Here is a 15,789-nt window from a genome sequence, read left to right as displayed (position 1 = left end):
GAATCATTAGGAAGTATCTACTAAAAAATATCTTTGGATGCAAACAAGGAGTACTGTTGAAGCATCCACCGTGTCTTTCAAGTGTAGATGCTCTGCAGATAACAAAAAAGATTAGGACCGACTCTGGCATTCCCAAAAAATAAATAAAGCTTCGGAACTACTCACCACCGTAATGTGATTTACAGACAGTCCTGGTTCAGCCATTTCGGCGTCTTTCAAGAAATCCAGCGGCATCCAGACTAAATGGCCTTTAATCTTATCCAAATTCTCGCGGACAGTATCCACGGGTAAGAACGGATCGTGGAGATGGCCCTGTTTAATCGACTTTCTCGGCGCGAATTGGTCGTATTCCTCGAAAGTTTTAATGTTGTCATCGGGATCTGCACGGAATAAAAATCGAAATACTTCTGTATTTGTCGTTGCCTGCGTGGTCCATGTTCCCCAGAGCTCTTCGTTCAGGGGGTCAGCGACGAACGCGTCGTACTCGGTCCCTTCGTCATTCCTGTTTGGGCAGTCGTCGGGTGGTTGCGCGTTTGGGCTGTCGCTTGCATCGTATTCCTGAGGCAGGAGCAAGCCGAGATGCTCACGCCAAAGGTGGCGTCGGAGAGTCGCTGCGAGGCGTGCAGCGCGGTATGGTTGACCATTCATGGTGCTGTCAATCATGTCGGTGTCTTCGAGGACGATAGCCAGTTCGCTATCTCGATTGCCGAGTTGTGACTGATAAGTCATAGTTTCTTGCGTGAGTCATCAAACATCAAAGGAGCACAGTACTGGTGCCACTAAGCAGAAACTTACTCGATCATTGATATTTGCACTTCCACAAATGACAATCCGGTCGTCGACAATGCAAACTTTGTCATGGACATAAAGCTCCTCCTGGATAAAATTTTGTTTCTCTGTCTCAGGATCGTCTTCTTCCCAGGGCTCTTCGCTCACTTTTCGCTGGTTGAGCATGGCATTTTGTGCAATGTTGTCTCTGCTTTTAATCTCTCGATCCTCTCCATATGCTCGTTCACGTTGCTCCTCGAATTTCCGCACATTGTCGATCTTCTGCTCCTGATGTTCTGATTCAACACTATAACTCTTTTCTGTTTTGTCACCTTCTCTGCCAATCGCTGGATGGACACTTTCGCCCATGATCTGTTCCGCATTTGCGCGCTGTATGTCTTGGTAATGAACACCAGATTTCTCTTCCTGCTCGACTAGCCTTGATGTTTTGTTGATCCGGTCATATGATCGAAGGTTGAAGAAGAATATGTGCTCTGTTATTTGTCATTAGATAAGTAGATGCAATTTGATCAGAACATGGAAGGTCCGCAGATACCTGTTGGATCAACACCTTGCGCTTTGATCTGCTCAAAAATAGAGTTTTCGCCTCGCAATATGGACTTATACTGATAGTCCATGATTGCTCGAGTACCTGCCGCAGCGCTCTGGCGCAGATCTCCAGCAAAGCCTGGGATGGACGGAATAACAATGATTACTTTAAACTTTCGGCCTTCTTTTCCGGCGCGAACCACAGCATCAACAATAGCACGGCCAATGGTGTTTTGCACAGGCGCTTGCTGGTCTCCAGTCGCAGTCACTTGATTGATGCATAGAGTCAGTAGGGGCTTCCAATGGCTGTCATAATGGCAAGACCACCTACCGAAAAATTGATTTTCTATGTAGACGTAATGTTGTGCATTCCTGATAATCTCCGAGTATGCATTCTGTATACTGTGCTCCGTCAAAATTCCAGAGGACCAGTCACCGCTACTCCTGACTATCTGAGCGTGGACTGTTCCCTGGTCACCGCGGGATTTTGTACTCAATGGGGTCAAGGGATGTTGGATGTACTCTCCGCAAGGATATTGGGGACGTTGAACACCGATCAGATCCTCGTCTCGGCCCTCCAACATGAGATAGTCCACGTTATCGTCGCGTTTATACTTGTCTCGTTTGACACAGTTCCACCTTAGAACGAAATGCTCGGCTATATCATACACACAATCACCCATTAAGCCCATTGAAACATCGTGCCATGGCATACGGCCGTAATCGGTTTTGTCTAGCTCGTTGTTTTGCCAGTCCTCGACACTTTGAAAATCCATGATACGGTTGTTGTTGAATTCTTGGCCTGGGAAGATCTCATTCTTTATACCAGCCGGATGGACGTCTGCGAGCAAATGTTGATGATTATCCCATCTCCCGAAGCAGAGATCAATACCGCCGATAAATGCAAGTGAGTAGTCAATTACTACGAATTTTTCGTGGTGTGCCTGTACAGAAATCAACCATTATGTCCGATTTAACAAGCGAAACAGCAATCTCTTACCCAATATAAAGTCATATCCCCAAAGTTTTCCAAGAGGTTGTGGTCGGGGTGTCGAAGAACATGGATGTTCCCAGCACCTTTTGTTCCCTCGGGACAGAGATTTCTCAATGCATGTTTGGTATGTGCAGAATTACACGTTATAGCTTGATTGACCTGGGCATATGCTTAGATTCATGGGGTTCTATCACAAAATGCCAGGAATGGAGTGGGGAGTACGAGTATCACAACATAAAGTATTATATACGTACCTCCTTGTAGACAATGACATAAATCTGAACACCTGCCTCGGCGCGTCTCTTGAGAATCTGGTCTAATCTCCATTCCTGGTTGACCTCTGGAGGTCTTCGCATGAATAACTCGGGAGAAAGCCACCAATCGGCCAGATAAATGGTCTCTTGAGCACGATCCAGCGCAACAGACACTGCCCACATGTAATCTGACGCATCGACATACCATTTTACCTTATTTCCGTCATGTTCAGGAGCAAAGGAACCAAATCTGTGAGACTCGGAAATCGCAGTCCGTTTTTTGTCGGTCTTCTGTTCGTGAGCCTCGTCATGGCGATGGTTTGGGTTGACGAGGTTCTCAAGCTTCCCAATTTTATGTTTCAGATGCGATGCTTTGGCTCTGACATCATGTAGGTGAGTATCTGCTAGTTATTAGAACCGTTATGTCTTTCTAAAAAATCTAAGGCAAACGTGGGATTTGCTGTACGATGTAGCTTCTCTTTGAGGGCGTCCATTTTGATTGGCGCAATGCAATTGGCTGAATGAGCGAGAACTTTAGGATTGCAGCCAAATCGCACACAGCAGACAGCAGTGAGCAAGTTGTATGACTGTTATGGCATCGGATATATGATGTGGAAAGACACTCAGTATCTCTAGCCAAAAAAAAAAAAAGCATAGGTAGTCGTCGTAGTGGGATACTGGTCCCTCCTTCCGTGACATCATGTGCAACTCTTGGCGCATCAGCCCTCGCGTTTAGTGCGTCGCTAGCTTTAACAGCATACGTACGCTAACGCCCTAATAGTCTTTGATTCTGTTCTCTTGCTGGATATGTGACTGGTCACTCCAAAGTCAAGTCCTTTTTTTTTTGTTTTACTTCGGGGTCTAGGTAGTTGTCCGCATAATATGTAAACGCCCCCCGCTGTAGAGATGTCTGCCAATAATGTAAAAGATATGAATGATGTGCCAGAAACGGCATCTCGATGTATGTGCCTCTATTATTTTGCCCACTCTAAACGAGGTTCGTCAGACAAGCCACCACCGCCCATGGATAGTTTGACTGTCTGTGATCAATATTCTAATTTTTTTCTTCCATCAAACAATCTACACTGCGATTCTCCTCTCACACTGTTTGTTGCTCGACAGAATCACATGGGAGAAGCACACGTGATCTCGGAGCAATATAAAATCCGGGGCAACCCTATTCTTAATTCACGAGGTGGTGCTTGCCCTGTCAAACAACTTTCTCTCTCTTACGTTCTGCGTATGGAGGGAATATTTACTACGTGTTATATTCGAGGCAGCTGATGCAAACTTGGGCACAATGGCTTCATCTCGAAATATCTACAAACGAGAAATTGACTTCAGGGCTCTGGCACTCGAGTCCCCAGAATTCGCAAAACGGTATGAACAAACATACTTTCATACGAATACAACGTCACTCGTGGCTGATCTGATCCATCCGTAGTCTGAAAACGAATGATCAGCTAGATTTTACTGACCCAGAGTCAGTGAGGTAAGTTTATTTTGGAACGTCGATCACGACGCTGATTATGTTTACTCACTGTTGATAGACAACTCACGAAAAGTTTACTGGCACGCGATTTTGAGCTTGCTGTGGACCTTCCCGATGATAGACTCTGCCCTCCAGTATGTTGTTGCCCTACTCATCGTCGGAGGTACCGGGATTAATCAATGTATATGGGTTATAGGTGCCGAATAGGTCAGGAGAGTTCCTCTGCATTAGAAGGAGAATTATGCTAACTCCATTCAGACTAAATTATATCCTCTGGCTTCAAGATCTCCTTGACACTAGTTCTAGGACAGGCGACGACCAGTATGACCCAAATAGACAAGTTCTCGGTCTGGATATGTAAGTTGCCTGGTCTTTCAAACTCGGCCATAATTGTGTTAACCATATATGTCGTGATAGAGGGACTGGATGCTGTGCTATCTATCCTCTATTAGGGTGCTCCGTGCGTCCGCAGTGGAACTTTGTGGCTACAGGCAAGTTAATATACTTGCCATAATATATGATTGATGGTGTCCCTGATGCAGTGCAATCAGACATCGACGACAGAAATATCTCGTCATCGCGCCAAACCGTTTCGAAGAATAAGCTTGAAAATCGAGTCAAAATTATAGAAACAAAACCCGATGATCCTCTCATTCCGTTCGAAAAACTCAATGTTGACAGGTATGGATGATCCCCTCTTATCACAATTCAACCGAAGCGGGTTCAGCACTTGGAGTATATAAATCTATATCTCCCCTTTCCTAGCACATACGACCATAGGGTGTGGAAAACAGGGCTTCCCGTCCGCTCAGCCGTACTTAAGCCACACGCCGGCCGGTTAGTAGTTGGGTGGGTGACCACCAGCGAATCCCGTCTGTTGTATGTTTTTTATTTTTTGCTGGATATCTCGACCCCCCCTCCCTCCCCTTTTTGTTTTCATCCTGCCTGAAAAAGAATAGCGAGAGATCAGTTGTGTTAACGCTGAGGTTGTTGACGGGATATCAGATTGGACTTTGTTATGTGCAACCCGCCCTTCTACGAATCCGAAGAAGAACTCACCTCCTCAGCAGCTGCGAAATCAAGACCTCCATTCACAGTTAGTCACGATTCACTATATACAAGAGAAAGGTGACAGATGGAAGACTGATCCACATTCGTTATAGGCATGCACGGGTTCGGCAGTCGAGATGATAACTCCAGGCGGCGAAGTTGCATTTGTTTCGGCTATAGTGATGCAGTCCGTAGATCTCAAGACACGAGTTCTCTGGTTTACAAGTATGCTTGGCAAACTGTCCAGCGTATCGGTAATTGTGCAGAAACTCCTCGACATTGGCATCAAGAACTGGGCCGTTACAGAATTCGTGCAGGGCAAGGGAACTCGTCGTTGGGCTGTGGGCTGGAGCTTCTCAGACTGGCGACCACGGAGTGTGCGTTAGCTGCAGATCTTTATTATTTCATAATGCTAATTTTGACTGACTGATATGACGAACAGGATGCGAGCAGAGGAATCACCACACTCTCCAAGAATCTTCTTCCATTCCCGTCACACTACAGTTTTGATGTTTCGATTAAACCAAACGATTTATTAAAACAAGCCATCGCCAATATTAACACGGACTTCTCATCACTCAGACACTTCTGCTATTCCTGGATCTCTAAACAGTCCTGCATCGGCTACGCCAAGGAAGATGTGTGGTCGAGAAAGGCACGACGTAAATTTGCAAGGGAGCAGGGAGGGAAGGAGCAGGGCCAGCAAAGCGACAAAATGCAGTGCAGCAATGATGGTAAGAGTAAGCAAATGGAGGAGATGATAGAGAACGCTGCATTGGGATTTCGCATTGACTTGTCACTTCAAGCTGATGGTAGCGTCCATGTGGTTATCCGCTGGCTCAAAGGACTAGATCAGGTGCTTTTCGAGAGCTTTTGCGGTATGGTCAAGAGGAAGATCATGGAGGAGATACGAGCATGACAATATAGAAACCATCAAAAAGTTCAGCTCCATTGTACAGATATTGCCTAACTGGGGAGGTAGAAGGCATGCTAGAACATGATTGGCCAATTCCGGCATTGACACACGTGCAGACCCACCGGCTGCCAGCTTCTGCCTGCCTGACTATGACGTAACTGCAGCTTCCCAGTCCGGATGATGGCAGCACACATGTGACCTTCTTCTTTCTCTTTCTCTTCGTTGAAGTCCTTCCTTGCTCTCCTTCTGTGATATACCATCACCCGATCAACAAAGCCCGCTGCCTGATCTTCTACGTGATTACACTACACTATATGTATGTTTGTTTTCCCCTGCTCTCTCTCCCCTCCTGCTATTTTCTCCCTGTTTCTGTTAAGATGTGGAGGCCGCACGACTGTTTCCACACCACAGACCGTATTCTAAACTGACGCAACTAGAGACATCCCCTACGAGGTTTCACATCAAAATGTCGTATGCTCAAGCTGTCGCCAGTGGTCCTTCTCAACCACCGCATGAGGTAAGTTTGCCAATATCACCTTGCGAGTGCTCTTTGCTAACAATGATGTCTAGGCGTAAGTATTGAATATAATATCCCTGGTTCTAAACACGACAGAGACTCACATCTACAAAAGTCGCGCCCCAGCTCCACCGGAGGTCGAGAAAACCGAATCCGTCAGTACCGCTTCTTTAGTTGATGTGGACGCACCCTCTGTCCAATCTGTCCACTCCGATTTCCTCAACCAGGAAGTAAAAACGACCACACAAGCCGAGCGTCTGCAACGAGAAGCCGAGGACGCGCTTTCCCGAGAACAGGCCGCTTCTGGCGGCAAGAAAGGGAAGGGGAAGAAAGAACGAGGATTTAGTAAAAACGCGCAAAATCCTGTTTACCTGGGCAACGCCTTCATTATTACTGCACTTAGTGCCGGTCTCGGATATGGTGCGTACCGAAAGCATGTCGAAGGAAAGCTTTCCTGGGAGGCTGCTGGTCTTTGGGCTGGTGCCGTGGGACTATTCGCTGGTGCGGACTACATTGTTAGCAAGTAAGTGTTATCCAACTTGGAATGGTTAGGTAATTATTGATATTGATCGCTGGGTTTGGTATAGATGGCTCCTCCAAAACAAATATCCTAAGAAGGATTAAGGATGCTTATACGCATTTCCTAAATTCCTTCCGAATGTACCTTTTGTTTTTTAGTTTAATTCCACTGAAAGGAACGATCATCGTCATTGCACTTGACGTCAGATTTTCCAATATTTGTTAGTTCGTCGGGCTGTTAACTCTCATGTCTTCTCATTGGGTGATTTTGGAGTTGGCCGGTTGGATAGCGTTTACCCTCTCTACTTTTCTGGAATCGCGTGTCCGGGGATGCTGTTTTGTAGATAATCAATGGTGACTTTCACAAACAATTCTTTTCTCCAAGTGGTATAATGTCAGAAAACCGTGTCCAACCGAGGCAAAGATAAAGAGCGTCATAGCGAAGGCGGTGAGTGGCGTCATTTAATTTTGAAGATGTGTCCTTGGCCCCGTCTAACTCAAGGTTGACTAGCAGCTGGTTAATCATTAGATACAACGAATGATGAGACAAAACTCGTGATGCGATACGAGGACTGGCTTCAAAATATTCCTTGTTTCTTCTCTTTAATCTCCTACCTTAAAAGTGACTGCTTGTCATAAGCAGTATTCGTTATATACCTCTTCGGCACGACTCGTAGTTCCCATTTCAAACAAAAATGGTATTTATTTCTATGTCCTGTCAAAAAAAATTTTTTTTTTCGTACGTATCTGTTCTAGGTCTAATATTTTTTATAGAATTCTCTTTTCAATTCTGCTTTGAAGCAGTCTACGGCCATACGTCATGATCTCGACACATTCGCCGAATCCCCTGGCACAACATCGCCGGCACTACAAGGTGAGCATATATGAGAGAGAGAGAGAGAGCGCGCGCGCGTTAAAACGACACTTGCTTATTTATTTCATGAATAGGACAGATATCTGCATCGCTTGCCTCCTTTTCGCGGACGATAGACGACTACGCGGCGCTCGCCAAAAGTGAACTTATACCGGAAAAGAAGGAAAAAGCGACTGAGCGGGAAAAGTCCTTTCACACGGCATTGGCAGATTATCGTCAACAGTTTGAGCGTCTCCGTAAAGAACGAGAGGATACAGTAAGGGAGTCCTCCTATGGTTATGGCGCGGTGGACTTCAAAATATTACGTGCTTCTAACAATGCCTGCGTAGATATCGAGGACAAACCGCAGTGAGCTTTTTGGCCGTCGTCCACATCATGCCGCGACTCCTGAAAACCCGTATGCAGACCACGCTCTCCCTCGATCATCTGCATTTGGGTCAGGGAACGCGTCGGGTTCAGCTGGCGGGCTGAGTTTCGGCGCCGGTCCTGGGAACTACGATCGCGAGACACATGCACTACGAGAGCAATCGTTCTTCGCTCAGACCAATACGCAACTGGACGAGTTTCTTGATCGGGGCCGCGCGGTCCTCCACGACCTGGGTCAGCAGCGGGATGTTCTGAAGAATACACAGCGTAGATTATACAGTGTCGGCAACACATTGGGGATCAGCGGGGACACCATTCGCATGGTAGAGCGGCGAGCCAAAGAAGACAAATGGATATTCTGGGGCGGCGTAGTGGTGTTTTTCCTATTCTGCTGGCTGGTGATTCACTTTTTGAGGTGAAGGAAATTGCTACCGTGTAGTCTTGTTTTATCTCGAGCGTTTCAGCAGGCGTTTTTCAGGACGGTGGCGTTGAATCAGTCAGTATATACAAATCAAATGAACATGGCCTCAGTGAAGAGTGACTGTAGCAGACGTAAAGCCTCACCGGAGCTCGTGCTGCCGGCAAAAGCGGCTTGGCTGGGGCGGGCCTCGGCGGAGACGTCGGCTCAACGGGGGAAAGCGTCAGCGTCGGATCGTTGTTACCTTCATCCACCACAGCTTTTTCATCCGCGATCTTCTTCTCTCCCCAAAAGACTCCCCAGTCTCCAATTGCCCATCCCTTTGATACCCTCTTTTTTTCTTCCTCCTCTACCATACCATAATAAAACCGCCATCATGTTCGCTGCTCGCCAGTCGTTCGGTGTCTTCCAGAAGCGGGCTTTCTCCGCCTCCGCTCGCCAGGTGCGCTCTTTTTCTTCGGCTTCTGTCTCTATCCGATTGACCTTTCATCAATTGACTTTCTGATGAATCATGATAGGCCTCCAAGGTCACCGTCCTCGGTGCTGCCGGTGGTATTGGCCAGCCTCTGTCTCTGCTGATGAAGCTCAACCCCCGTGTTACCCAGCTTGCTCTGTACGATATCCGCGGTGGTCCTGGTAAGTTGTTGCCATCTGTTTGTTATCTTGCGTCATCCGTCCAGCGGATTCAGTTGACATGATGTCCACTTTTTCAGGTGTCGCTGCTGATCTCAGCCACATCAACACCAACAGCACCGTCACTGGCTACGACCCTACTCCTTCCGGATTGAAGGAGGCCCTCACTGGATCTGAAATTGTCCTCATCCCTGCCGGTGTTCCTCGCAAGCCTGGCATGACCCGTGATGGTATGATACAATCAGTACAATTAGCTAGGGAACCCTTTTTTTTTTCTTCTAACTCATCTCTAGACCTTTTCAACACCAACGCCTCCATTGTCCGCGATCTCGCCAAGGCCGCTGCCGATGCTGCTCCTAACGCTAACATCCTCGTCATTTCCAACCCTGTTCGTCATGTCATATCTATATGTATAGTGTAAGAAGCAAGGCTAATTAAATACAGGTCAACTCCACCGTCCCCATTGTCTCCGAGGTCTTCAAGTCCAAGGGTGTCTACAACCCCAAGCGCCTGTTCGGTGTCACCACCCTTGACGTCGTTCGTGCTTCCCGCTTCATCTCTCAAGTCAAGAGCACCGACCCCGCCAACGAGGCCGTCCCCGTCGTTGGAGGCCACTCTGGTGTGACCATTGTCCCTCTTCTGTCTCAGTCCAACCATGCCGACATTGAGGGCGAGGCCCGTGACGCTCTTGTCAACCGCATCCAGTTCGGTGGTGACGAGGTTGTCAAGGCCAAGGACGGTGCTGGTTCTGCTACCCTCTCCATGGCTTTCGCTGGTGCCCGCTTCGCTGAGTCCCTCCTCAAGGCCGCCCAGGGCGTTAAGGGTGTTATTGAGCCTACTTTCGTTGACAGCCCTCTCTACAAGGACCAGGGCATTGACTTCTTCGCTTCCCGCGTTGAGCTCGGCCCTGAGGGTGTTGAGAAGATTCTTCCCGTTGGTGAAGTCAATGCTTACGAGGAGAAGCTCCTTGAGGCTGCCCTTGGTGACTTGAAGAAGAACATCAAGAAGGGTGTTGACTTCGTTGCCCAGAACCCTTAAAAAACCTCGAAGAAAAGAACGAATTAGAGACTTGAGGTGTATGTTGTGATGAAGAGCTGCATACTATCGGATGGGTTTCTCTCCGTTTCATCGTTCAATAGCAGTCTAGATCGATCTGTGTTTAGTCTGGTATAGTTAATATGTAAAACAGAACAATGATATTTCCTTTGTCGGACAATTAATAAACTCTTATCAGAACACTCTTGTCTTTGCATTTAATTTCGATTATTTGATTTTCCATAATGCCTTTTAGCACTCAGGCAGTAGTAATAGCCCTAATTCGCAACCAACATATATACGTAAAAGTTTACAGTACATCGCCAGTCGAGGAATAACATTGATATATTTTGAATCATTTATTCAATGGAGACCTACCGCTCAAAACAGTTATGATGGGTGGGGGAGAAAGGAAAGATTTCTCTTCGTGACACATACATTGAAAAGGAAACGAAAACAATACAGAATGGAGCAGGATGGGTAATCGGTTGGAATTATCATTCATTCTCTTCATAGATGGATTGATTGGGGTTGATTGATCCATGGGTTGCTCGTATTTATGTTTTTTTTTTTTCGTAAGTTCGCGATTTGGGACATTGTTGTATGTATGCGTTAGATGGGGATGGACGATGAGGTGGAATGGGATTGGATATGGAAATGAAAGTGCCCCCAAAAAATGAAGAAGAAGAAGAAAAGAAAAGAAATAGAATAGAAGGGGGAAAAGTTAAAAGAAATGCTCTCAGGTGTAACTTCTCATTGCATCCAAATATCCTGTTCCACCCCTCAGATCCTGATCGAATGTTTCGGCGACTTCTAGGACGCGCTTGATATGTGACATGGAGAGGGCGGCCTTTTCGTTGACGGCTAGTGCTTGTGCGGTGCGGACGGAGTTTTTGATCTATTTTATACTTAGTATTACCGTCTGGAAGGAAAGGGGAGAGAGAGAGAGAGTGTGTGTAAGTGAATATACCTGTCGTCCATTGAGGTTGTGACGCGCAAGAACATCAAGATCCTTGTCGGTGAAAGTAGACGTTTCTACACCGTCAATCGATTTGACTTTCTCCAAAAACATCTTCCAGATACTCCGTTTCGCCTTGGTGGTTAGATCGCCGTAGCGCAGCGCAATGTGGATGCGAGACTGGAACGCGTCGTCGAAGGTTTCCACGCGGTTCGTGGTCAGGAATAGGATTCCCTGGAAGTACTCGAGAAGACGGAGGAAGATGCTGACGAGTGCGTTACGGTGGATATCCTGAATCGTTCGCTTTTCCAGGAACACATCGGCTTCGTCTAGGAGTAACACGGCGCCCCAGGAATGTGCAATGTCGAGAATTTTGTTGAGCTCCCCTTCGAGACTGCGTGAGTCTGTCCCCAGTTCACCTGCACTGACCATGTAGAGAGGTCGTTTTAGGAGCTCGGCGATTCCTTCGGCTGTCAAGGTCTTGCCTGTTCCTGGTGGTCCGTGTAGAACTGCCACGAGGCCCTTGCCTTTGCCTTGGATGACATCGTCGATGTTTTGAGCGGCGTTGAACGTGTGGGATTCCACCAGCGCTTTCACAATGGATTTCTGGTTATCTGGCAATACTAGAGAGTCAAATGCACCCTCGTTCCACTCGATTTCCTTCACGCCAGACACGCTGAATTCAAGCCACAGTTTCTCGCTGAAGGCAAATCCAAATACCACGGGGCTAGCGACCAAGAGATCTTCTTCGGTGAACTCTGGCTCTGGGGATGATGCCTTGCCATCTTGGTTGTTGTTATCATTGTCAACCGAATCGAGGTTTTCCTTATTTGTGATTTCAACACCGTTTTCATCATATTCAATCTCAACCACGTGGGCTTTGCCTTTCTTGTCCCGGACTATCTTGAACTTGGGACGCGGAGGCTCGGAGTCGTTGTTGCTCATATCATGGTGTTCCTCGTCGGACGACGACCCTCCGCAACAGCAGTCCTCGCTATCTGCGTCGGAGTCCGAATCGAAAACGTCAGGATCTTTAGGTCTGACTGTGCTGATAGGGTAGTTGGGGTTGATGCGGCGGTGTAGAGCAGGGTCTATCATGACTCGTCCGTTGATGTTGACTTTGATAACTGACCGCTTTTTCTTGAAGAATGCCATGCCCTTGTGGAAGCGGTAGTTCATGCCACGCAAAGCAACAAATTGCTTCCCACGCTCGATAAGCTTGGCTTTGAGATTCTCCGCATCACGGTGGTATTTCAATGGATAACACGCCAAACTGGTGATCTTGCGGGCTCCTTTGAAAGAATCGACATCTGCAGCCATACTACCCATGCCGAATGATTTCCCATCATATTCAAGATATTTTCCCTCAATCACATACCATGTTCCTTTCATGAATGACGATTCTCTAGAGGCATATTCAATTTTGAAGGCCCGTGGCTCGTCGGTATGGCCGTATGTGGGGGTGTACGCAATAGTGTTAGGTTTGAACAAGGCCCAGAGGAGATCAAAAGTAATCATGTTGGACTCAAGCAGCGGATAGAGTGTCTTCTTGGTCTCGGCATAGTCAGTGTCGAGGTATTTGAGCAGGATTTTGAGATGGGCAACTTTGGTGGCAGCCAGTTTCCGAGCCTTTTTCTTCTTCTCAGTTTTGGCAAGCTTCTTCAGCTCCTTCATATGAGAACGAGTTTCTTCCAAATACAGGAAGAGCATATTTGGGTCAACGACTGGAGTTTCGGCTACTAAGCTTACTCCTTTGACACCATCCATGACGGTGGCCAAGGCATCCCTCAGAGGCTTGCTCTTGATATCCACCCATGTGTCCATGTACTTGTTCTCCCAGTCGAATTTACGGCGCACGGTGAAAATGTATTGATCGAACTCGTCAGCATCGGGGTCATCCATGGTCTCTCGGAGCTTGAAGTTATGAATTGTACTATCCCAGACTGTTTCGTAGTGCGTAATTTGTAGTTTGTAAGCAAGTCATTCCTCATCCGCTTTTCAGCTAGTATATTGACTTACGCTCATCAACCCGCTTAAAGGCCACCTTGGAAGCCCGTTTAGATTTTCCCTTCTTACCCCTTTCTCCCTTGTTTTCTTTGCCCCTTGAACGACGAGATCCTCCCTGCAACAGTTTAAGATTAGCCAACTGCTTACGCAATCTGAGTTCTTTCGAGTCAGGTACATCTTCCTCATCCTCTTCGTCGGGCAGATATTTCTTGGCCAACTTTTTCGCTTTGCGTTTCTGTTTCACCATCTTCGCGAGCTGCTGTTTCACGGCTTTCTGGTCTGCTAGTGGATCGTCGTCGTCGCTTGTGGTGGTTTCTGAATCAGACGACTCTTCCTCTTTGATGCTGCGGTGGCGTCTCTTCTTCTTTGACTTCTTCGACTTTTTTAGTTTGCGCCTCCGTCTGTGTCTGTCCTTCTCACTCTCACTGTTGCCAGATTCTGACTCAGAGTCTGTGGATTCGGAGTCTTCAGAGTCAGTTGGACTTGCTGACTCTTCGTCAGAAGATGACGACGACGACGACGACGACGACGATGTTGATTCCTCATCGTCAGACGTAGGCTCGACCTTGACCTTCGTATGTTTCTTCTTATTCTTGCTTTTCTTACTGGCCGCTTTTTTTGTAGTCAGGCGATGTTTGCGATTTTTGCACTTTGACTTCTTGCCTTCATTCTTAACTGCTGTTTCTTCCTTGGGTGTGGTTCCCACTGCCGTGGACTCTACATCGTTTTTGCTGGTTGCGGTGGATGCAACAGCCACTGTAGAGGAAGCAGTCGAGTCAGTCGAACCAAGAGGCTCAGTTGCTGGGGTTTGCTGCTGCTGCTCTTGATGGTCTTGCTCTTCCTGGTGGTCTGTCACAGGAGGCTCTGCCATGTTGGAAGCAATGGCACCTTCTGGCTGTTCTAGGCGATGCTGGTGATGAGAGGCAGTCTCTGAGGATGGTGTAAGGAATGGAGATGGCACAGTGCCAGGACTAGATGCAGATGCAGTTCTCTCCTGGGGCTGCATTGGAGTAGCCAACAAAGGCAAAGAGAAGGACAGGTGAGAGGGAGAAAAAGGAGAGCAGTATCTGCTAGAGTGCGTCAGTAAGAGGGCAAGGAGAGAAAGAAAGAAAGCAAGAGGCTGCTCACATCGGCAGGGCACCAGGGAATGAGGTGGATGGGCGCAGCACAAAGAAAACGAGGCAAACAGCAATCAGGTCGCACGAGTGAGTTGTTCTAGATCCCCCAGGCAGATCATGCAGGCGGTGAGGAGAGCTGGAGAATGTGAGCGTGTGAGGTGAGAGGTGAGGCAACAAGCAGCCAGCCAGTCAGACGAAGCCAGGAGCAGTGGACAAGAAGAAAGCGGCTATTTATGAAGCCAGCGAGGACTAGGCAGCCGCGCGCCGTTCGAGTCATCGTATGAAACGGCGAGGATGTCCTGCTATGGAGGTTGGTTGGGATGCTGCCTTGCTGAGTTGGCGCTGGCTGCCTGGATTAGCCTTAAAGCTAAGGCTCCAGCGGCAGCCTCAAGCCCTAAACTAAGCCGTGGGTCTTTCTCCATAACTTAACGTTAGTTAGTATCTAACTATGTATGACTATGAACATGCTAGACAATCCCTTTGATCACCTCTCGCCTAGCGCGAGCTTGCAGGGCCCTGTCGAGCTTCCCATTTCAATAGCATGCTCGGTACGGAGTAGATAATGTACAAACATGATGCGGCAAAGCAACGAGTCTGCCTAACCAACGCATGCGCATAGTGACGCTCGTCGTCATGTATTGAAAACTAATGAACCTCCAGGGCTAGCTAGTTGGATCGCAGCTCATCGACAGGCTAGCTGAACTCGGGGTTGGCTAGAAATGCGTCACCGACTTTTGTCTCGGTGCAGGGCTTGCATGAACTATTTTTCCGCGTCTGACGAAAGAATTAATTAAGCATCTTCGTGAGAAGTGGACTATTCTAATTTCTTTTCCAGAAAAATAAGAGGGAAAAAAAAAAAAGAAAAAAGAAAAAAGAAACAAAATTCTCTTCTTTGGCAGTGGCGTGGATTCAAAGTGATGCTTGTTAGAGCAAAGCGTGGCTGAGTAAGGTTGACTCAGAGAGTTAGGCTGCTTGCCTGATCTTCTGGGGTCGCCAATCGGCGGTCTTGCTTGTATTGACAAATGTGATATGTCTAATTCTGTGGGATATGCACTTGAACAATGCCAGGCAACCTGCAATGATGACCAAAGCCTGCATATGTGTTAACTAAGTTATGCTGTGACTTTGATGCTTAAGCTACGCGTAATATGCTTAGGGCCACGTTAGGATTCATTCAAAGCAAGTCGCTCTATGTCTCAATTTCATTCCCATCATGCATATTTCAGATAATCGACATGGGTATTCGTCAAACGCCAGCTTCAGAGCATGCCTAGACAGGTAGGTTCCTGGCAGTTCCGGCTATTCCATTCGCTGGAACGTG

General features: G+C 47.4%; 5 protein-coding genes across 5 annotated transcripts, besides 1 other annotated feature; 3 read left to right on the top strand and 2 right to left on the bottom strand.

Annotated features, from left to right (window-relative positions):
- Positions 1 to 77: 77 nt before the first annotated feature.
- On the bottom strand, positions 78 to 3,059 carry UA08_03055 (hypothetical protein; the record flags this gene model as incomplete). The annotated part of the gene is made up of 8 exons (XM_020265165.1): positions 78 to 92; positions 166 to 717; positions 796 to 1,262; positions 1,325 to 1,585; positions 1,649 to 2,261; positions 2,318 to 2,470; positions 2,566 to 2,966; positions 3,032 to 3,059. The coding sequence occupies 8 exons, from the start codon at positions 3,057 to 3,059 to the stop codon at positions 78 to 80; spliced, it is 2,490 nt and encodes an 829-aa protein (XP_020122480.1).
- Positions 3,060 to 3,865: 806 nt separating this feature from the next.
- UA08_03054 (hypothetical protein) lies at positions 3,866 to 6,026 on the top strand (the record flags this gene model as incomplete). Its single annotated transcript, XM_020265164.1, has 10 exons — positions 3,866 to 3,945; positions 4,010 to 4,057; positions 4,116 to 4,191; positions 4,254 to 4,264; positions 4,316 to 4,414; positions 4,510 to 4,517; positions 4,600 to 4,738; positions 5,063 to 5,153; positions 5,221 to 5,484; positions 5,550 to 6,026. 10 exons carry the CDS (start codon positions 3,866 to 3,868, stop codon positions 6,024 to 6,026), a joined length of 1,293 nt encoding a protein of 430 aa, XP_020122481.1.
- Positions 4,796 to 4,954: a repeat region (Identified by RepeatMasker using a combination of RepBase library and repeat library created with RepeatScout).
- Positions 6,027 to 6,489: 463 nt separating the features above from the next.
- On the top strand, positions 6,490 to 8,718 carry UA08_03053 (hypothetical protein; the record flags this gene model as incomplete). Its single annotated transcript, XM_020265163.1, has 7 exons — positions 6,490 to 6,540; positions 6,594 to 6,595; positions 6,656 to 7,063; positions 7,219 to 7,261; positions 7,834 to 7,933; positions 8,008 to 8,189; positions 8,263 to 8,718. The coding sequence occupies 7 exons, from the start codon at positions 6,490 to 6,492 to the stop codon at positions 8,716 to 8,718; spliced, it is 1,242 nt and encodes a 413-aa protein (XP_020122482.1).
- A 375-nt stretch (positions 8,719 to 9,093) lies between these two features.
- On the top strand, positions 9,094 to 10,388 carry UA08_03052 (Malate dehydrogenase, mitochondrial; the record flags this gene model as incomplete). The annotated part of the gene is made up of 5 exons (XM_020265162.1): positions 9,094 to 9,159; positions 9,236 to 9,353; positions 9,431 to 9,580; positions 9,644 to 9,738; positions 9,795 to 10,388. The coding sequence occupies 5 exons, from the start codon at positions 9,094 to 9,096 to the stop codon at positions 10,386 to 10,388; spliced, it is 1,023 nt and encodes a 340-aa protein (XP_020122483.1).
- Positions 10,389 to 11,124: 736 nt separating this feature from the next.
- Positions 11,125 to 14,221, bottom strand: UA08_03051 (hypothetical protein; the record flags this gene model as incomplete). The annotated part of the gene is made up of 3 exons (XM_020265161.1): positions 11,125 to 11,283; positions 11,356 to 13,286; positions 13,363 to 14,221. 3 exons carry the CDS (start codon positions 14,219 to 14,221, stop codon positions 11,125 to 11,127), a joined length of 2,949 nt encoding a protein of 982 aa, XP_020122484.1.
- Between the last annotated feature and the right edge of the window lie 1,568 nt (positions 14,222 to 15,789).

Source organism: Talaromyces atroroseus (assembly GCF_001907595.1).
Source record: "Talaromyces atroroseus strain IBT 11181 chromosome Unknown scaffold_2, whole genome shotgun sequence".
Taxonomy (NCBI): Eukaryota; Fungi; Ascomycota; class Eurotiomycetes; order Eurotiales; family Trichocomaceae; genus Talaromyces; species Talaromyces atroroseus.
Note: the sequence above shows the minus strand (reverse complement) of the source record. Positions and strands in the feature narration are given on the sequence as shown.